Source organism: Gekko japonicus, unplaced genomic scaffold, assembly GCF_001447785.1.
Source record: "Gekko japonicus isolate JY-2015 unplaced genomic scaffold, Gekko_japonicus_V1.1 scaffold2042, whole genome shotgun sequence".
NCBI classification, from domain to species: domain Eukaryota; kingdom Metazoa; phylum Chordata; class Lepidosauria; order Squamata; family Gekkonidae; genus Gekko; species Gekko japonicus.
In genome coordinates, this window is record NW_015176514.1 from 84,933 (window position 1) to 108,362 (window position 23,430).

At 41.8% G+C, this 23,430-nt stretch overlaps 1 protein-coding gene across 2 annotated transcripts in view; it reads right to left on the reverse strand.

The window, feature by feature from the left end:
* Positions 1-8,127: 8,127 nt before the first annotated feature.
* The window catches only part of HOMER1 (homer scaffolding protein 1), a 116,628-nt gene continuing 101,325 nt past the window's right edge, over positions 8,128-23,430 (reverse strand). For both annotated transcript variants that reach the window (XM_015427364.1, XM_015427363.1), the window contains 3 exons: positions 21,903-22,013; positions 12,202-12,282; positions 8,128-9,704 (listed from right to left, as the gene is read on the reverse strand). In XM_015427364.1, coding sequence (XP_015282850.1) covers positions 9,516-9,704; positions 12,202-12,282; positions 21,903-22,013 — 381 coding nt within the window. In that variant the 3' untranslated portion in view covers positions 8,128-9,515. The remainder of the gene's footprint in view (positions 9,705-12,201; positions 12,283-21,902; positions 22,014-23,430) is intronic.

Sequence of the window (23,430 nt, forward strand, 5' to 3'; positions counted from 1 at the left end):
GGAACACTTCATGAGACTTTAATTTTAGTCCCGTGGTATACTGGTATAATGTGTTTAATATTCCTCAGCGTAGTTTTGCTTCTTGTTTTAACCATTTGCTTGTAAAGCTTTTCAAAATAGAAAAAGTCTGTACTGTAAAACTGATACCACAAAAGCAAAGTGACAGAACTAAATTATGTCTTGCAGGGATAGAGGGAGAGAATTTACTTCACCATAAGGAGTTCATTTTGAACGTTATTTTATGTATTGGTGCATTTTTGCAATGCCATCCTGTGAAAAGAGGAAACTAATTATCAACGTATGTTTATTTGCACTGACTTTAAAGAGTGTAACTGTAAATTGAAGTTATTTGGATTTATTATGAACATATTTTATTTTCACTATAATGATTTTGTATTTAGATTACCTGTGTTACTGTAATGATCTCCTAAGTATGAAGCAAGATCTGTTAAGTAAATTGTTAAGCAAATAAGCTTATTTTAAAGAGATGGAAGCACCTTTTTGAGAGCATGTGGAATTTTTAAATGCTACTAGAGTTTAAAAGATGGTAGCTTCCCATCAACCTTTACCCCAGTCCAGCAGTAGCAGTCTGCATGTGGAAATGGGGTCCTTTGTTTCAACCAATCGCCCATTAGGTTTTGAAAATGCCGCCCCATCTATTGTGACCCCCAAGTTGTAGCAGATTCACTGGTATTGCTTCTATGAGCATTGAATCATGCCTTAGGCAGGTTTAGCATTCAGTGGTACGGGAGCAGGGACATAGCCTTTTGCTACCCTCTGTTCCCTGAACTGGGGCATTTGTTGCTAAGTATTCTTGAGTACAGAAGAATCACATTGTTATGTTACTCTGCAATGGTTTGTAAAATACAGCACTGGCCAGGTTTCCCCCCCGTAACTATAATTTTGAAGCTTCCAATAAAATAAATTTAAATTTATTGCTGTATCAACTTGAATGAAATTAAAACATAATTTTAGTAGGGGTGAGGAATTACATCAGTGTATTTTCTAATGTTTTGCACAGTCCTATGAGTTAGTTGTTGAAGGCCATTTATCCAACTTCAAGTTGTCATTTACAAATCTTTATTGATATTCATGCCTTTCTAACTTGCACACTAGACATTTATTTATTGTCCTGCACTCCTTAATGTGGATATTCACACTGCCTGAAAATAAAAAACAAATGTGTTCAGTATTTAGGCAAAAGATTTTCTCACTGAAAACAGCTGTTGCAAAATGTTAACATTCCTGTTCTGTTCAACTAACAGTTGTGTTTAGTAGGTACTATCAGTTATGTTATCTTCTACATCCCATGGAAGTTCACAACAAATGTGCTATTAATTTTCATCATTTTGATTCGAGGCCTTTGTATCTTGGATGGTCTCTTCTCTTGGAAAAGCTGGATTTTATTCTTTATGATTTGAATTTAGAAACAAGCATTTTTTTCACTCAATTCTCATTCTTTGCCTCAGGTTTCCCCCCCAGAGTGTAGGTGTATGTATGTGTACTATAAACTTTGAGTCGTGATTCAAGTGTTCTGGACCATGTAACTTCATAATGCATGTGAAGGGCGCATCTTTCAGTGCTCCCCCACATTGAACACTATATAGGTGGAAAGGTAACACATCAGGGAGATCGCTAAGCTAAAGCCCTTGTCCCTGGCTTGCTAGCTTTTTAATATATATGTGTTTGGGGGAGGTAAATTCAAATCACAACATCCTGTCCTCTTTGTATTTAGCAGTGATTCTCACGTGATGTTTCTACACATGTGAAGTGATTTTAGATTCACACGTTCCTGCAGCTGCAGACTGTTGGATGTTTATTTCCTTTTACACGTTGCCAAGAACACAGCTGCATTAACATGTTTGCAGAAACAAAGGCTGCTGGTTATATTGCATGGGTAAAGTGGCTAAGGGTTAATGAAACACTTCATTTTTGAAAAGCTAACAAATCAGAAGGAAAACTCATCCACCACTCACTAATCAGCAAACTCTGCTACAACTCTTTAACACAACTGTATTTACCTGGACATTGTAAATGGCCATTGCATTTCTAAAATACTCCAGCAAATTTGCAATACCTTTATAATGCTCAATGTTCTGAAGTATTAAACAAGAAGCATAACTTAAAAAAACATTCTTAGCAATATTTTGAAAACTGAACCTGTTTTGACTGCCTTTTTGCTGTTCCCCCCCCTTTAGTGCAGCTTTTCTGCAACTTTGTTGTATTGCTTTGTACTTCATGTTTTTTACTATCATGGCTTCAAAATTCAAACCTGTAAACAAAGTCCTGAATGACTTGTCTCTTGTACATGCAACACAACAACATACTTACAGTTTTTGGTGCTTAAAATTTGCTCCTTTGTTTTCTTTAATAAAGGATATTTATTTGAACATTGTTCCTTTCATTTTTATGTTTTAGTAGGAAATGGGGGCTCATTTGTGGAAAAGACTTGGGGCAGCGCAGCTTGTGCTTATATTGCACAAGTAACGGACTGCAGCAATTTTCTCCCTTTCATATGTGCATAAGGTGCACCTTGAACAGAAGATCTTTGCACTGCAATAGAAGAAGAGGTTGGATTTATACCCCGCCCTTCACTACCCAAGGGAGTCTCAGAGCAGCTTACAAACTCCTTTCCCTTCCCTCCCTCTCCCCACAACAGACCCCCTGTGAGGTAGGTGGGGCTGAGAGAGCTCTGACAGTAACTGCTCTTTTTCAAGAACAGCTGTGCCAGAACTATGGCTTGCCCAAGGTCATCCAGCAGCTGTGAGTGGAGGAGTGGGGAATCAAACCCGGTTCTCCCAGATTAGAGTCTGCACACTTAACCACTACACCAAACTGGCTCTCTCATGTAGTTCTCACCACCTCAATCCATTATGCCAGGGAGAGCTACGCCAGCCCTTCCACAGGAGTGAGCAGGAAACATGTAACGCTAAACTGGATTCTCAGAACAAGCCCGTATTTCTCTCAGATGATGAGTGCTGGGGTAGCTTGTCAGCTAAGAATGTGAGTTATGGATGAGTTTTAATCTATTCTTTGAAAAAAGCAAGGGAAGATTCTTGTTTAAAGCTGTGGAGTTACCCCTAAGTGACAGTTTAGTTATTTTAACTTCTAGGGAAAATTGTAGCTTGATTTGGCCAGAAGTTAAAGTGAGGAGAGAGGTCCTATTATTTGAGAGAAATCAATCTTCTTTATCTTTGCACCAATTCAGTATATTCTGCTGAGGGGCTTCTTTTTGGACCCGCCTCCCACAAAAGCAAAACAGCTATTTAGCATAAAGCATATGTTCTACATTTTCTCAGTGATCTGGTAAGGTTGGGCACTGTGTTCCTAAATTAGAGGTGTGATGCTGAGGGAAGATAGCTCATGATGGGCACACAATGAGTCCATGGCTGGGAGGGGCCTTGGCTCAGTGGTAGAGTTTATACTTCACATGCAGAAGGTCCCAGCATCTCCAGTTAAAAGGACCAAGCAGAAGGTAATGCAGAAGACTTCCACCTGAGTTCCTGGAGGGCAACTGCCAGTCAGAGGAGACTACACTGGCCTTGATGGACTGAGCTTCAGTATAAGGAAGTGTTGTGTGTGTGTTTAACAGCTGAAACTGAAAAATGGTGTTAAAAATCTACATTTTCCAGTTTCTTATATCTATTTCAGCAGACCCATGCAGCTGCTTGTATCTTGTATCTTAGCAATTTGAAACAGCTGATCCCCTCCTATCTATGTTTTATTTCTGCAGGCCAGTCAAACTAGTAGACCCATACACCATGCATTCTTGCTGCTCTTTCCCACTCACTTATAACACCAGAGTGCCAAGTATATGCATCTATATGCCGCCATTTTGGTTGGAATAGTAGCTCCAGTGAAGCAGTACCAATCATAGCATCTATCAGTCTATTGACAAGAACAGCCTTAGTAGCATAGATACTCATAAAGGTCAACATTTCATTAGAAGTCACGTTGATAGTATTTTTAAGTTTGGTAGTGATTTATCAACCAATAATTCCATTTGTAGAATAGCCAAACAGAACAATTGTTTAAAAAACTGAAGCAAATATACCTTCCTTTGTAATGATCCTTTGCATGTTATTGTTTTTACAATTTTAAAATATGCTCCTTCCAGACTCTGCCAAGCACATTAATACTTTATAAACTCCTGAAGGAGCTGATATTATCTGACTTAGAACAGCTAGATTCAATGCCAACAAGATTTTGGGGTATAAGCTTCCGAGAGTCAAAGCTGGTATCTGATGAAGGAAGCTTTTTAGGGGAGGGACCGTGGCTCAGGGTGGAGCTTCTGCTTTGTATGCAAAAGGTCCTAGGTTCAGTCCCCATCATCTCCAGTTAAGAAGAAGAAGAAGAAGAAGAGATTGGATTTATACCCCGCCCTTCACTTGGAGTCTCAGAGCGGCTTACAAACTCCTTTCCCTTCCCCTCCCCACAACAGACACCCTGTGAAGTAGGTGGGGCTGAGAGAACTCTGACACAAACTGCTCTTTTAGGAACACCTGTGCCAGAACTTGTGACTGACCCAAGGTTAAAAGGTCAACATGAAAGACCTCTACCTGAGAGGCTGGAGAGCCACTGTCATTCTGAGTAGACGAAACTGACTTTGATGGACTGATTCAGTATGAGGCAGCTTCATGTGTGTTCAGTCTAGTAGATCTTTGAAAGGATTGAAGAGTACTGTACAGCAAGTAAAATCCTGAAGACAGAAACTGCAAGAAAATCTTAGTGCCGTACTATGGCACCCCTAGATTTGAAAACATGGTGAAATAGGTAAGAACAATTAACATTTATCTAGCACTTTAGTGTTAAAGGCATTGTATATACATTTTCATTAATAAATCTCAATATGCAAGGGGGTTTGACATAACCTGTTTTACTCTTGCCCACTAAGGGAGCTAGAATGGCAAGTCGTTCCCATGGAATATACAAACGAAATACATTAGAAATTGGCTGGGGAGGTGCTTGGCTACTGCTACTCTCCACATTAGCACTGAGTCTTTGTACACCTTAGAATTACATAGGGGATTCAGTTCAAAACAGTAGTTGTCTACCTATTAAAACAATATACTTCCCCATGTGTATACCTTACAGCAAAGGGCTGACCCACTGCACAGATAACCAAGTGCACACAAGGGGGCCAGCCTCGACTCAAGATCGTGCAAGCCCAAGAGCACCCAAGTTTCAAGAAAAATATGCCTTTATTTTAAAAAATCCTGGGGGACACTCCTCTCCCCAAGTTACTTGCAATAATCTGTGCACACACACCAGGCATCACAAAAAGGAAAAGCTGGACACCATTCTGAGTTGTAGCAACCCAAACTGCTCTGTGAAAAAGCATGGGTGAGGAGGTGGCAGTGGAGAGGCGGTGGCAGTGGAGAGGCGGTGGTGAAGTCAAAGATGAGCAGAAGGACAGGGAAGAAGAGTTAAAGGGGGGGGGGAATGGGATTCCTCTCCTACAGTTCCTTATGATCCCCTTCTTGCAAAATCTAATGCACCTATGTCACTTAACTCAAGAGGATGCATCTGTTCATTTTTACAGTGCCACAGAGCTATATGTATTGTTTTTCACCTGCGGAAAGCTGAGCCATGGCAGGTGTAGTCATGTGTCCACTAGCATGTACTCTGCTCCCTTCATTCTTGGACTACTCCTTCAAGGCTTCTTAGGGCTGCTGTGGCAGGGAAGACTTGATTATATATGGCAGTTTCACGTGTTCTTGTGATACCAAAGAAAGAACCAGGCAGCCATACAATTTTGCTAAGTGCCTGTCCTGCATCACTAGCTGGCCTGGGGATCCTGGCTAGAGCTGCTTAAACGGCAGCAGGATCCTCATGCAAGGTTTTGCCCCAGGGCTCCCTGATTATCACACCCATCCATCTAAGACCAAGAAATCTTTAGGACATTCCCCTATAATACCATTATTTTGGTATTAAAATCTAGGTACTGTTATGGAAAGAGAAATCTTGATTTTTTTTGTGGGCAGCGGGCTACCAAACAAGCGAGGGGGGAAAATGAACCTATAGTTCACTCCTGTGCATGTTTACTTTGAAGCAAGCCACAGTTCACTGGGGCTACGTCCAAGTTAGTCTGAATAGAACAACAGCCTCAATAATTCTTAAAGTCGTACATAATTTTCTATGTGTTACATTACAAAGACAATTTTCTCTCTCTACTTTTGATCACAAAAGATGAAGGCTGAAAACTGACAGTTGAAAACTTTACCCTTACCTGTAACATTGATATCCCGGAAACCTTATCAACCAATTTGATACTCTGTCCTGCTCTACCTTGCTCACTAACAGTGCTTCCCTAAGCAGAGTTACACTGCTTTCAATGGACTTAGACAGCCCTAACACTGCTTAGAATAGCACTGGAAATGGAGGAATTATATCCTGTCCTTATTAGCACTTGCTGAATTGGGTTTTCTGAGAGTTGGTGATCCTAAACTATTGTGAAGTTTTTTGAGTGAAGTGGTTGGGACACTCTGAAGTAAAAGTGTGAGAAAAAGGGCCCAAAAACCAACTTCCAGACGGGGATATACTTATAAAACCTTTTTTATGTCAAAGTCAGAATTCACAACATGACACTCTGATTCAAAATCCAGTAGCACCTGAAGGATTAAGGTAAACGCTGCCATCCATTGAACAGTTTGTAATATTAAAAAGAGTTAAAGAAGAATTTTTTTGAATAAAGTACATTCTCCAGAACAGCAATTGTATTTCAAAATAAAAACTGTATTTTTGTTGGGTTTTAAAAGAATTTTTTAACAAGACTTCATAGCTGTCATATAACAAGTTATACACAACGTGATTGTTCTCGTATGTAAGTTCTTGTTTGATTTTTTTTTTGTAGTCTACAGTACCCAACAATGTTCTCTGGCATATATATTCCCCACAGTTTCTCTTAAGATAGATACAATATGTAATACCTCTCCTTGGGAAAATGACTTTTTCCAATAAGCCAACTGCTCTCTTAATACTAGTACAGAAGGGCAGAGGCTAAAGTAGGCATGATCACCTAATTAGGAACTTTAGAGTATAATTTCTATAGTACAATTTCTAAACACTCACCTACTGTAAATTAATGTTAAAATATTCTTAACAATAGGATTTTATTTATATGTGCACTTAAATCCACCTTCTCCCATATACATATTAGATGACTTTTTGGGAATTGAATGGTGCAGCCCTCATAGGTTTTATTTTTACAGACAAAAGAACCCAAAGTCAAGCATCTTAATATACATGAGAAAAGAAATTCTCAAATATTGATTTCCAATTTTTAAATTTAATTTCAATAGGAAAATATTAAAAATGTGCACATTTAAATTTTTCCATGTACTGTATATACATATGTGTGTGTACGCATACAAAGAAATATTCTTGTACCACACATATACACAGCATTTAAGTGGAAATATTTTGTAAACTATTTTCCCACATGTAAATGTCACTGTATTAAAAATTTCAATCTCATTAAAAATAATGTTACATTTTTTTGCCATCAAATTTCTGTTCCAACTTGTTATAATTAAGAACACCCCTCATGAACACACTTGATTCCTCCTACAATTACACCAATTTTATACTTTGCTGAAGATGTTCCCAATTGACACTCATATAGCAAGAGAATCAGGTACAAACTTCTCCAGGTAAATTAAAATCAGGTAATCACTACTGTCCTGGACCTGATAAAGTTACACATCATCAACACCTAGCTATTAATTTAAAAAAATCACCATAGAAAGCTTTTAACTATGAATGCAATGAACAAATATTTCCCCCCAACAATAAATAAAATAAGTAATAAAATACCCTAAAGTATGGATGAAACTTAAATAGTGTGTACAGTATGTACCATATAATACATGGCAATTTAATGTTTAGCTAAACAGAAATCCTGACATGTCAGGAAAAAAAACCCATGATAAATTATGGATAAAAACCAGGGCATTTTGGAAATTAAATTATGTCTTTCCCCCCTTTCAAATACAAATCAGAATGCATGTATTATACAGTATATACATACAGTACACACATAAAACCGATTTATATTATCTAGTTTTGAACAGCAGTCCTTAAATGGAAAAAATTGTCTATTATACAGATTTAATATTTAAACTGGGTTTTGTATTTGACACTCAATTTGGATATAAAGAAAAGGTCAGTGCATCATTGTGGCTGATTCTTTTTCATTCTTTTTTTTTTTAAAAAAAACCCTCTCCCATATTAGACAATTTTCAGCAAGACTGTCCCGTAATGCAGTTCCCTTTCAATTAGCAGACATGTGACACTTGGCTTACCTTTCATTTTTTTTACCTTAAAATAAAAATAGTATATAAAGAAATATATGTTTGGCAAAAGTCTTTGTAAATTACATCAAAACAACTTAAAAACCTGTTCACTGAGGATAACTGAATTCAATTCCTGTTTTGAAGTTCAGAATATTGCCTGGTGTGGTTTTTGATAAAGATGAGATGTGAAGATCCAACAGAGAAAACAAAATCTCTATTTCAATGTCCTATGATTATATAGTTTCTTTAAAAAAATTCTCTTGGTTGAGCAAGGTCAACCTAAAGGGAATGCCCTGGCAATAGCTATATAGCCACTATAATAAGCTGCACTGATAATTATCAATGAGATTTCCTGCTAAAAATAGTAAAATATTTTAAGTAACAATAAACATGAAACCTGTGTGATATTTAATAAGACTAGTTTGTTCCTTATCTGTATATATCAAATTTTAAAATACATGGAGGGACTCACCTGTCTTCATTGATTGGCTTCAAAATGTATGACAAAATGGGATACAGAACCTCTACGTACATGGACTTAAAATAGGGAAAAGTAAACCATACACTGGACAATATTATAGAACACCAGAGTGAACATTGTAAATAAATACAGTATCTTCCAGTATAAAAAAGGGAAGAACTCTATACAAGCAGTTATTCATTAGGTTTGAATTAAAGATGCAACTCTCTCTCACTCCTGGCAAGAATTAATTGGTAATGCACTGTTTCTCAACAGTGCAAAATATCCTGAGAAATTATTAAGATTACAACAAAAGACAAGGGCTGTCATCACAAAGTTCTTGCACAAAACACAGCAATTAGGTACCGTAACAAAAAGGAAAAGGAAAGGAGAAAAAAAGCAGATCTTCTACATTGTATCTAACATTAAAAGGGATGTCATCTGGGGCACTTCTCATTCTTTCACTGGCTAATAATTAGAAAAGGATTGCATTCAATTACTGTTAATATCTTTCGAGTTATCTATGGCCAATTATATACAAGGAGGTAATTTGTAATTCAAGTTCTTTTATTTTTTTCAACTAGCTACAAGCTGAATTCTAAAATTTTACACTGAAATATGCTGCTGAAAATTTAAAATAGGCCCTCCTGGGGGAGCATTTTTTTCCCTAATTTTGTGCAACTTTGATGCAGAGCCCAACAAAGTCCTATGAAGAGAGACAGTGCATCTTTAAGATGTTTGGCACTGAGATTCCATTTGCTTTAGCTGCATTCTATTAGCTTGGCCAGGTTATCTCGCAGTTCTGTTAGTTCAAAGATTTTGCCATCGAGAATTTCTAAAAGTGTTTTCAAGTTATTGCGAAAAGCTTCTTGTTCATTCTGACTTTTCTCCAGACGTTGTTCGAGATCAGAGAGCTGTCCTTCTAGGTCTTTGTTTCGAATTTCCACTTCCTTTAAGAAAAAATATGCCATAAGAGTTATGAGTAATTTGTAAATTCGACACTATGCTACCCACTGCACTCGTCTAAAAACATTAACATGGGGCTGCAGCAATAATTATGTACAAGACATTCCAGAGGAGGTCCAGACTGGACCCTTCCTAAGTGTGGTCCATCTCTCACACAAGGCTCACTGTTCCAGTGGAAGTTCAATTCAGGCAGCTGCACAGCAAGAGGAACCAAATGATCATGCCTGATCAAAAGCAGAGGGTACCTTTATCATTGCTTCTGACAGTGGGATGGACACAACACCATATTTCCATGGATGCAAGGACTTCTGCCCATGGTGCGTGACTTTTACAGCTCCTCCCTCCAGAAGCACCCCAAAATGCCCCCCAAATATTGCTCCTGGAAGACGAGGCCCCCACTTACGATATAGGCCATAGAGGTCTGTGGGCCTGGTTCAGTCAGATTCAGCCAAGTGCTGCATGAGCAAATATTTTAATTATTTTACACATTAAGATATAAATAAATAAATGGCTTTAAAATACTGGTTTTGGCACAGTCCAGGAGTCGGGCAATTCTTAACAGAAAGGTTAAATTTCAATATCTTGAAGGCCACTTCACTTAAGACCATTATTGTTTCAGACAGGGGGAAAAACCAGATTTACATAGGATTCATTTGGTATATTTATCTACCAACTTTCCCCAGGAAATTATATCCCACTAAATGAACATTAAGATTCTCTGCAAAAATCTAAAGGCAACAAATAAGCTAAAGTATTTATCCTCATAATTACAAATGCCAAAACTCTTTACATACATTTCAAACAATATATAACATGGTAACTGTACTGTACTCCATCAGGAATTGATCTTAGCTGCCTGTCCAAACTCGGTTGTCTGCCAAGGAAGAATAAATATAAAGTACAACTTGAGCTCTGGGGTGAAAATTTCAGCATTTTAGAAAAGTATTCTTACAAAAACAACCTGAGTATATTTCTGGCAGAAAAAGTATTTCCACATGTCAGTCAGTCTGTCTGTGTGTCTGCGTCCTTTCCGCCAAGAACAGAGCTAGATGCTTTCATCAGGTTTCCTCCAGGCAGTACCTAGGCCATACGGAACACTAATGGGATTTTTAAAAGTTTTGTGTGTGTGTGTGTGTGTGCGTGCACCTGGAAATCATGGTTGACTTCTGGCAACCCCTAGTGGGGCTTGGACATTCCAGAGGGGTGGCTTGCTATTGCCTGTCCCTGTGTCCCCAGCCCTGGTATTCCTTCCTTGGAGGTCTCCCTTCCAAGCACTTGCCAGGGTTGGCCCTCCTTAGCTTCTGAGATCTGACGAGATCGGGCTTGCCTGGGCTATCCCGGTCAGGGCACTAATGGGATTTAAGTAACAATTTGATTTTAAATGTCCTTTTTAAACACTACTATTTTGATTTTATTGCTGTAATCAAATCCCCCCTGAGCAGGCACAACCACCTGCTCACTTCTGCCTCGCCACATATGCTCATTGCAGCCATGACTTGGAATGGAAGGTCCACGCACATCTCATATATTCCCATCCTCTCCTCTGAAGCACAAGTTACCGAAGCTGCCAGCAGCTTGCACCTGAATGAGAAGAAATGGTGGGCAGGGGTGTTGGAGCTGCACCCAGCGCCTTCTGTTCTGAGTCAAGCAAAGGGGAGAAGGTGCAACTGAGCCTTGTGCTGATCTTTGTGCCCCAAGGCCTGTAATTCTCTGCCAGTCTTGGAGGACCTGGAATGTCCAGCCTTAAGTGCTTGCATAGAACATGCACATGACAATAGCCTTGCATGTGACGCACAGGTTTATTTTTTTCTGTTACGCCTCTGTCACTGGCAAACCATTTCTTCAAGGTTTTCATAGTGCTTGCAGTGGTATTTGGTAAAACTGAAAACAACTTTTTGTCAAAAACCTGCTATCCATCTGGTACATTCTTATTCTACCCTTACTCCAGAGAGCTCATAGCTTCCTCCTCGAATTTATCCTCACAAAGAATCTGTGAGGTAGGCTGGGCTGAGAGAGACTGTGACTGCCTCAAGGTCACTCAACAAGCTTCATAAACCGGTGGAGATTTGAACCTGGGTCTCATCCACCCTAGTCCAACACTCTACCCATTACATTACACTGGTTCCTCCAGATCTTCTATGAGGGATGAGCTACTAAATAATACCCACGACATCACAGATATCCTTTCTCTCTCCCCCACACTCCTTTTCCTGTGCCACTATGGAACTGTTTCAAGGTTCGATTTCTTAAAAAGAATTACCCATTTGGTAGAGGAAAAGCATTCGGAACATAAACATAACCTTTTAACAAGAAAAGAGTGCAAGGCTATCTCATTACTTCAAGAACCTTTTAAAATCTGCTTTATTTTGCCTTCTTTGAGGGGCATCCACTCCTTGTTTCCCGTTACGATGGGGTATTATTTGCTGTACTCATGGTCTAAACATGCAATCCCCCAACCCTCCACCTCCCTCATTTACTTACTTGTAACTTCTGAGTTAAAGAGTCTCTCTGTGCCTGAAGCTCTCGGGCATTATCAATTTCTTGTCTCAATTTTTCTATTTCCTAAGGGGAAAAAACACCGTGTTACCCAAACTGACCTCAGTGCCTATGCTAATGTTCACCTTGGAAAAACTGTTATTTGTGAACTGGCACAGAATGGCTGCTCATAATGACACTTTGAAACAGGGAACATAAAATACACAGAGTCCCTGAAGTCAGCAACTTCTGCAGGGTCTTCATCTGCCACCAATGAGCAGTTCATCAGCAATAGATCCATTCCAATCTGGCTTCCACCCCGGCCATGGGACAGGGACGGTATTGGTCTCCTTGACAGATGATCTCTGCAGACAGCTGTATCGAGGCGGATCGGCACTGCTATTGTTATTAGATCTTACGGCAGTATTCAACATAGTTGATTATGAGCTCCCGATCCACCGCCTCACTGACGTAGGAGTTCAGGGGCTAGCTCTTCAATGGCTTACCTCTTTTCTCCATGGTCAAGGACAGAGGGTTAACATGTGGGGTCCCTCAGGGGGCACTTCTCTCCCCAGTGTTTTTCAACATCTATATGCGCCTTCTCACCCAACTGATGTGGAGTTTTGGGCTTGATATATCTGTTTCAGCTATATCTGTATTCAGCAAGCTATATCTGTTATTAGACGGCCACCCGGATTCTACCTCACATAACCTTGCCACAGGCTTGGAGTCTGTGGTTGGGTGGCTGAAACAGAGCAGGTTGAAACTGAATCCAATTAAGACAGAGGTTCTGTGGCTGCGGAAGGGGACTTCAGGGCCGGGGTACAGATTACCCGCCCTTGACGGTGCACCACTAACACCAGCACAATCTGTCAAGGGTTTGGGAATGATCTTGGATGCCTCCTTGAATATGGAGGCCTAGGTCATGCAGACTGCCAAACTGGCATTTTTTCATCCACACCAGGTTTGGCAACTGGCCCCCTTCCTGTTGCACCCTGATCTAGCCACGGTAATCCATGCAACAGTCACCTCCAGGCAAGACTATTATAATTTGCTTTATGCTGGCTTGCCCTTGAGATTGGCCCGAAAGCTCCAACTGATCCAGAAAGCGGTGGCGTGAGTCCTGACTGGAATGTCACAGAAGGCACCTATATATCCAGTGCTGTGCCAGCTACACTGGCTCCCAGTGGAATACCGAGTCAAATTCAAGGTTTTGGTTTTGACCTATAAGGCCTTGAGTGGTCAGGGACCAATGTATCTATGGGACCATCTCCTCTGTTATGCCCCCAGAAGGGCATTGTGCTCCTTGGATAACAACTTGCTGGTGATCCCTGGCCCTAAGGATATCCAACTGTCCTTAACCAGGGCCAGAGCCTTTTCGGTCCTGGCCCCAACCTGGGGGAACTCTCTGCCAAATACCGTCAGGGCCCTGCGGGACTTCATGCAATTCTGCAGGGCCTGCAAGGCAGAGATGTTCTGCCAGGCTTTTGGATGAGAACAGTGACGGTTTTTACCTTGGCTGGCACCCTCCTCGGTTTTCCATGCTCGTTTCAACCTCTTCCCCCCTGCCCGTGAAACGGCTGGCAGTCTGTAATATGGGAATGGCTACTTATAAGGATTACTATCCGCCATCTGTCTTTAATGTAATTTGATATGTTCTATTGTTTTATCTGGTTATTGTTTTAATACTATGTACATCGCCCAGATCCCTACAAAAGCAAGGACGGGGTGATTCATAAATTTAAGAAATAATAACAATAATAAGAATAATACATACATACTGACCAATTCAAGTTGCGTAAGGAGGTTACATCACAGTAAGTGTAGGAAACGAATATCACTGTGGCTTTTGTTCAGTTATTATCTAGCCTGTCAGATTTAATCATGAGCTTTAAGAAATATCCTTTATACATCATGTACAAGACCACGAGCCTGCACCAATGGATGCATGACCTGGATTAAGGTGGCCGATGTTGCAGCCGATGTTTCTTCCTCTAACAGGCGCACAAGCGGCGCAGATGCGAACAGGCTGAGAACTAGGCTGCCTTAATGCATCGTTTTAAGAGTTGTTTAGCCAAACCTATACCACTGACTTAATCATAGTATTAATAAAAAACCCATGCTGTTCCCAGTAGGGAGTGTAGTTCTGCCCCACTGTGACAAGGACAAGATGCTGCTATTGATCATTCAGTAGTAGTAGAACTGGATTGTTAAGAATGAGTTGTCAGAAAGCCAGATTTCCGGTGTCCGTTGCAAGTAACAAAGACTGCTGAGAAGAATAGCTGCGGAGGATATACAGATGCGAATCCAGATTACCAGAGACTGAGAACAAGGGACTATTTTATAGTGTGACATATAATAAAAACACTACAGAATTATGAATGACAAGAGAGAGTAAGCTCTAAAGCAATTCTGAAACATTCAGACCATACTGATAATATCTGGTTTTATACAATGCCTTAGAGGGCTTACGGAATTCCTTTCTATATGTTATCACTGGGTCACAGAGTTCAAAAAAGAATGACAAAAAGTACATAATCATTTATAAATCACTACCAGCTGATAGCAGTGTTAGACCAGCAACAAGAAGCTTGGGAGTTATAATTGTAGAGATTACAAAACGTAAGGCAGACCTCCATGGAAGCAGCCAACATTCTAATCTTACTGGAATAAAAGTCTACCAATTAGGCGACTAGGAGCAAACTTCCCTGAGGGCACATTATTTCAGAACTACAGCGAGGCATCTTGAACTTTCCAGTGAAACATCTGGTGCCAATTACTGCTAGAGAAAGAATAATGTGCTTCCAGGACTAGAGATGTAATATAAAAAGGTAGTCCCTACCTATTATTCACTCTTTTGAGAGATGAGTGTGTTTCACCTGGAACAGCAAAGATACTTTTAAGCACCCCCCCCCCATGCCTGGCCCCCATACTGTCGGGGAAGTTATGCTGGCCATAATCACTACACAGAGTGTCTTTCATTCTATTACATCAGGCTCTTCAGGCACACAAAACCTGTATATAAAAGCAGTCTCTAAGAAACTGGTTATGCTCCGTCTACTTGCCAGCCAAGTTATCACAGTTCTGAGAAGAAACTGGGGGTTTCTGTTGTGCATCAGAACCCCTTACTAATTTTATTTTTAGTTTATGTTTTCCATGAACAAACAGCAAATATCACAGGATTGCAACAATGGAAATACAGCCTATAGGGGAGGCGTCTAGCCTCAGCCAGGGCCAGGGGTTTTTTTGGTCCTGGCCCCAGCCTGGTGGAGCATGCTCCCAATTGAGATCAGGGCCCTGCAAGACCTGTTACAGTTTCATGGGGCCTGTAAAACGGAGCTGTTCCGCCAGGCCTTTGGTTGAGGCAGCAGGCATCTCCCCAGCTGGCGTCCCTATTGCTGCTGCATGTGATCATTATGGCTCAGTGTCGGCCCATTTATTTATTTCCCAGCTGTAGGAACCGGAATTGAATGTATTGCACTGCCCACTTTAAATGTTTTTTTAATTAGTTTTATTGTATTATTTGATTGCATTATTATAAAATTGTATTATATTTATTGCTGTAAGCTGCCCTGAGCCTATTCGCGGGAAGGGCAGCATATAAATTGAAACAATAAATAAATAAATAAATAGTGTTGCAGATTATCATGCTCTTTGTAATCCTGAAACCATTTTAAAGCCTGTTTATCAAGAAATGTACTAATCTACTACGTGGTCTCTGTGCTTCACATCCATGGGATACAGTGCGCCTGCGCTGGGTCGATCGGTATTGTAGCAAGCTCTTAACGGATTTTCGCACCCAAACCTCAGGCATGTGCAGGAACCCCACCATGCATGCCCAGAGGGGTGGGCGCAGACATCCCGCCAGTTCCTTTCTTTCCGCCACGCTGGAAGCACCTTCCTTTTGCCGGTCTGATTGGTAGCTATTTTTCCTCAGAGGCTCTTTGGATTTCTCTTCAGTTTTCTTTACTTTTCCCGATTTCTCTTCAGTTTTTCTCTTATTTCCACTTTTACCTTTGTTTATTTGTTCTTTTAAAAAAAGACTTTGTTTAGTTTGAGGGGGAAGTTTTTCGTTTTACCTCAGTTGGGCCATTGCCCCCCCTCTTTCTTCTCCATCTCGTTTATTTTATGGAGAAGAAGTGGGGCTTTTTCAAACATTGTAAGGGGTGCGGCAGTAAGCTCGCTCCACCTGATGGCCACACCCTTTGCTTTTTTTGTCTTGGCGAGACACACTGACCAGAGTCCAGTCGACACTGTGCCAAGTTTTCAAATCAAACCAGGAAAAACCGAGAGGCGCATCTCCGGGTGGTGTTACTGGAATCGGCGCTAAATCCCACTTCCGTCATGGATCCAGAAGTACCGGTAAGGCCATCGACGGCTCCGGTATCGAAGTCCTCGTCCGACATCATCCAGTCTCCTGACCAGCAATGGAGGTCATGTACATCCTCTGGAGGCCAGAAGCCCACATTTCAGAAACCTAGATTTGGATTGGGACAACAATCCTTCCGCAGTAAGCAGGTAAAGTCCGCCAAGCAGGGTTTTTTACTTCCATGTCTTCCAGTCACATTCAACCCGTCTAACCTCCTTCCTCCAAACTTGGCGCCTCATCACCACAGAAGAATGGGTTCTTTCCATCTTGACCCAGGGTTACCGCATAGAATTTATTCAGAACCCCATTACTCCTGTCGTCTCCACACCCCCTTCTCCAGCCCTTCTGGAAGAAGTGTCCATCCTTATGCACAAGGGAGCCATCGAGCTGGTGCCACTGCATCTACAGGGCAGGGAATTCTATTCCCACTATTTCACCGTTCCAAAGCGGGATGGAGACGTTCGACCAGTCCTAGATCTACGGGCGCTAAACTGCTTTATGAGCTACCACCACTTCCGCATAGTGTCCTTGCAGCAGATTCTGCCACTTCTCCAGAAGAACGTCTGGATGGCCACCCTCGACCTCCAAGATGTGTACTTCCACCTCACCATCCACTCGTCCCACCGCCAATACCTATGCTTCGCAATTGGTCAACATCACTACCAATATACAGCTCTGCCATTTGGCCTTTCAAGTGTACCAAGAGTCTTCACAAAGATGATGGTGGTGGTCGCGGCCTTCCTTCGACTCAAGGGTATCTCCATCTACCCATACATCTACGATTGGCTCTTGGTTGCGACTTCCAGGGACGCCCTCGTCTCAAACATCAATGAGATGCTAGCCCTCCTTGGAAACTTGGGTCTGCAAGTAAATCTGGAGAAGTCTCAACTTCAGCTGGTCCAGAAGTCGGAGGCAGACGGGACACACAAAAACTGAACCGGCATATTAATTTTCTGGAACTGCTTGCGATACAGTTCGCTGTCGCCAGTTTCCTGCTCCTGATCAGGGGGAAGTGTGTCATGGTCCTTATGGACAATACTACTGCCCTCAGCTACATAAACAAGCAAGGGGGCACTGTCTCCCAACGCCTCTGCAACCTCGCCCTTCAGTTATGGGACTTCTGCATTGCCCACAACGTCTTCATAGTCGCCACGCACATCCCGGGGCACATGGATGTGCAGGCGGACCACCTGAGTCGGGCAGGACTCAGTCTGCATGAGTGGGAAATGAATCCAACTTACCTTCTTCCATTCTTCCGCAAGTGGGGGTTCCCCCAGATAGATGTTTTCGCCACTAGGGCGAACAAAAAGTGTTCTGCAACCGAGGGGGCAGGGACCCACAGTCTTTAGGGGACAATCTCCTGTACCCGTGGTCCAGAGAATTTCTTTTCCTCTTCCCTCCACTACCTCTGCTTCTGAGAGTGGTCCACAAAATCATCAGCGACAGAGCGGACTGCATCCTCATAACCCCGTGGTGGCCGAGGCAACCATGGTTCTCAACCATCCTCGATCTGTCAGCGGGGGTCTACCACCAATTTCCTCCGGTGCAAGACCTTCTGTTCCTAACCGAGTCCCCTCTCCTATACCACGACATGCCACGAATGAAGTTGACAGCCTGGAGAGTGGCCTCAACAGCTTTTCCTCCCGCATAGCAAATGTCTTGCTGAACTCCAGAAAGTCCACTACACGAAAATCTTATCATTACAAGTGGCTAAGGTTTTGTTCCTCCTTGGGTAAAGATGCCCCTCAAGCCACCTCCGCAGGTCTCAAGAAGGTTTTCGAATTCCTCCTGTCTCTCGCTGACTCGGGACTGTCACATTCCTCATTAAAGGTTTATTTGGCCGCACTTTTGGCATACCATGCTCAAGTTGAAGGATGCACACTGGTCTCGTATCCCCTTTCTAAATGTTTTTTGGAGGGACTGTTACACTTTTACCCTCCCATCAAAAGTCCTGTCGTCCCCTGGGACCTTCCCCTGGTCCTTCGTCAACTCACCAGGAAACCCTTTGAGCTGCTTGCAACTTGCGACATGAAATTCCTGTCCTGGAAAACAGCCTTTCTGGTGGCTGTCACTTCAGCAAGGCGAGTTGGAGAAATACTGGTTTTCAGACATGACACTCCTTACTTGTCATTTTTGCCAGACAGCATCCGCCTTGTACCTGATATCTTGTTCCTGCCAAAGGTAGTGTCAGAATTTCACCTATAGGCAGAGGTTTCCCCCCCCCCCCGGATTTCTTCCCTCCTCCGCACTCCCCAGAGGTTTCCCCCCCCCCCCCGGATTTCTTCCCTGCTCCGACATCCCCAGAGGAGAGGCTGTTACACACCTTGGATACAAAGTGTGTGCTTCTGTTCTACCTAAACAGAACCCGTCCAATGAGACGTGACTGTCAACTGTTCGTTTCGTATGCCCCAGCAAGGCTGGGAACTCACATCATGGCTCAGCGTTTGTCAAGGTGGATTGTAAGTCTCATCCGCCTCTGCTACCTTATTGCTAAGCAGCCATTGCCTGGCCCTATCAGGGCTCGTTCAACCCGAGCTGTTGCAGCCTCAACTGCCTTCCTTCAGGGAGTTCCCTTAATGGACATTTGCAGAGCCGCTACGTGGGCTACGCCTAACACGTTCATAAGGCACTACGCCCTAGATGTCCGAAAGAACTCTCGTACCAACATGGGACGTCACATTTTATCCTTGGCTTCGCAGTAATGACCTACCAGCACCCTCCTCCAGGTAGGCCACTGCTCGCTAATCTCCCATGGGTGTGAAGCACAGAGACCACGTCAAAGATAAACAGGTTGCTTACCTGTAACTGGTGATCTTCGAGTGGTCATCTGTGTATTCACACCACCCGCCCTCCTTCCCCGCTGCTGTCAGCTTCTACATTTTTCATAGGGGTTGATTCACGGCGGTTTGAAGGAACTGGCGGGATGTCTGCGCCCATCACTCTGGGCATGCGTGGTGGGGTTCCTGCGCATGCCTGAGGTTTGGGCGCGAAAATCCATTAAGAGCTTGCTACAATTCCGATTGATCCAGCGCAGGCGCACTGTATCCCATGGGTGTGAATGCACAGATGACCACTCGAAGATCACCAGTTACAGGTAAGCAACCTGTTTTTCATGTGCACTTCCTCATACAACACTATGAAACAGGTCAAACTTATTTATTTATTTATTTATTTATTTATTTATCTAATCGCATTTGTATCCCGCCCTTCCCACATGCGGGTTCATCTTGTTGGAATATACAAGGTCTATACTGCACCTTCTTGAAGAAGATCAGAACAACAGCCTAGCTGAAGGATTGCTAGTTAGCATAGCTAGATTAGGGACTTTCCACAATTTCAAATTATGTCCTTCCTGTCTCCGGATTGGCTCTTTGGAGACTTCCTGCTCCTACTGAGCCCTCCTCCCTTTGTTCCTGTCTCTCACAGCAGTTAGTCAGTTAGTTAAGCCTCTCTCCCTCTCCTCTGTTCTATCAGTGTTTATTTTTTCTTTAATAAACTGAGATTTTCTTTAAACAGTTGATGCTCTGTTCTTCTGAATGTTTAAACTCTGCCAACAAATCTGACCATTGAAATAGTGCCATACTTTATGTGATCAGTATTTCACAGAATTAATGATGGAGTCAGTACATTTTCCAAATCTGAACCATAACATAGCCACAGTCAAAAGACAGATAACTATTTCTAAACTCCCTACAATTTCGGATTATCATCCAATTGTAAGATGTGAAGATTCTTCTGGTATTTTGTCCTGATATCTTGTCCTGCCAGCTCCTGAATCAGGTGGGACCTACGACGAGGAGGATGACCCTTCCCGAGAGGACAGCCTACTCTTGAACCCAGATACACATCTAGTGCCCCAGGCCTGGTTCTACCCTACACTACAAGATCCCCATGATAACATCCTGGACCATAAAAACACAGTGACCCTAGGTAGAAGCCAATGTTGGAACACGTAGTACTCTCGAGGCACAATGGGGCTTCCCTTCCACAAGTACTGCCACGAAAGAATGGCCCTAACCAGGGTCAGGACCTCCCACTGCTACACCAGCAATGACAAGGATACAAGGCCTACTATAAAAAAAATCAGTTATTATGTCACTGTGCGGTGTAGTCTCTATTCTGTGACTCCTTTATAGCCCATCTCCTTGGACAGGCTATCAGACTTGACAATTCTCACAGCATTTCAGTAACTTTGCCCCTGAAAGTAATCTCCCTGCCTTACAGTTCTGAACAGCTCCCTGTTTCACTTGCAAGCCTTTAAACATGAAACAAACAACTGGAATGGGGCAAATAATATGTAGTAAATCTGGGACCAGTACAGAAAGTTCTGTGCCACTCTTGAATATGCAAACATCATGCTAAGCCACAATTAAACTCTGATTTGCCATGACAGGCATGAACACAGCTTCAAAGTTTGGTCTGTGCATTCCCTTCCTTTCTGCTGTCTCCACCTTCTTGTGCAAAGCATGCAAACAAACTCCAATTTCCTGTGATGACTGAACGTAAGAGACCAGAGACTGGGTAAGCTGGAATCTGCCCCCCACACACTGGGAGAAAATGGATATCTGTGTCTTGTGCCTTTATGTGAATTAAATATTTTGCACTAGAATTGGACTACATTAAACCTTTTGTAAAGTGGGGATCAACACAAAAGACTAATTCCACTCAATGTGGTCAAATGTCTTCTTTCTCCTCCCTTCCCTCCAAAACACACTTTTATAGAGAGATGTTTACTTTATGCATTATTTCAATAAACATTTTCTCTTATAATTTCCCATCTCCTGATAAAATCAATTTAATCAGCACTGCTATTATAGGCTTCCATTTTATTTATTTAAATGGCATGAATAGTTGTCTAGGTTTTTAAGTCATGGTTCAAAAGTTACATAGACCTAAGGACACTGGCTTAGAAAGAGCTCTCCTGTTCCTAATTAACATACTATGATCATGCATTTCAATAAACAACTTAGTTAACTGATCAAATATCTAGAAAAACATACATATATTTCATTTTGTAACCTATACTTTGTATGTGTGTATAGGGTACAAATGAAGTAAATGAAGTGCATGTGCGAGAGAGAGGGAGAGGGAGCGAGAGAGACAGAGAGAAAGAGAGAATGATACACACACCACATTTTCCATTATTGTCAATCCTGGGCTGAAACACTGACAGTGCAATCCTAAACACAGAATAACTGTTTAGGATGGCACTGTGATTCCTCTTCATTACAGAAGAACTCATGCCAAATTCCACATCCATTTTAAGATGTTCGGTTATGAATGGTATAAAGAACTATATCTACAGCTACTTTATTAACAAATAGATGCAAGCAATTACCTCCTCCTTTTTCTTCAACGTTGCTTCTAATTCTTGTATTGTCTGATTTAGTTCTGTTTTATGAGTGTGAACTGCATTTGCTTGACTACTAACACACTCCAGCTCAGTCACCTGTAAATGTAAATACAATTGGTAAACATAAAATGCATGGGTAATGTCGAAGATCTCTGCCTTCTGGCCCATCTGGATCAAGGAATTATTAATGCATGCAAAAATATATGTAATTAAGCCTCACATTGTTTTAGATAAAAGGTAAGTGGAATATTGTTAAAGATCATTAAAGTGTGGTTGGTTCCAACACTTAATGAGTAAAAAAAGCCATACTAAAAATTAACAGAAACTAAATAAGTTCAGGAAACACCAATTTGTAATTCAAAGCAGATGGAGAATAGTACATCTTAAGAAACCTATAAGTACTTATTTTATATTTGTGTGTGGCCTTATTCCTCCAGTCACTAGGATACTAGCTGCAAAAAGTACTAAATTTGAAAGTAATTTTCCTGTTGCCCTTATCTCTAGTACAGCATAAGATGACACAGAATTTGGACATCCGAATTCCCTACAAACAGATTTCACAGCAGTGGACCATAGTTGAAGATTCCCAATTCCTGGAATTAAGGAACAGTAATCATCCTTAGATACAACCCCAGATTATACAGCAAAGTGTTATACCAGCAATTTCTCTGGCAGGGATAGCTGAGAGCACTTAAGAACATAAGAACATAACATAAGAACATAAGAGATGCCAATGTTAGATCAGGCCAAAGGTCCATCCAGTCCAACACTCTGTATCACACAGTGGCCAGAAATACCAGTGCCATCAGGAGGTCCACCAGTGGGGCCAGGACATTAGAAGCCATTCACGCTGTTGCATCTTTAATACCTGTTTCCATACACATAGGTTTCTTCGTCTCTAGCCAGTCAGCAGATTAGTTTAAATCAGAATCACTTAATGATGTCAAGAGCACTTGAGCAGATTGTGAGGCTTCTGGAATGACTTTCTAACCAGCACTTTAATCCTAGTTGCTACAAACTAGGTGTGAAAGAGCTCATTTTCAAAGCACATGTCAGATTCCAGGTTACAACAAAATGAAGTTGTGGCCAAATGCCATTTAAGCAACCAGCATGGATTTCTGCTGGACTACTGAAGAGCAAATGGTAATGTCTAGATATTTTAACCACACTACAATAAACATATGTGAAATGCAGCTATTAAATACACAGCAATTAGCTATGAAGGTTTCTGGTATTCTTTTGATGATTCTCAGGGGTTTTCTCGTAGAAAAAGAGCTGCAGGAGGTCATTAACATACGGTATGCTAATGAGCTACTAGACTATTAGCATAATAGCTCATTAGCATATGAAACGCCCCGACATTACCGGAAGTGATGTCAGAAGGGGGGCCCTCCCCTTTCCCAGCCCCAGAAGTGAAGAGAGAAGGGGTTTAAAGTTTAAACCCCTTCTCACTAGAGTTGGGCCACAGAAGGAAGGAAAGAGAGAGAGAGTAGAGAGAAGGAACGAAGGAAGG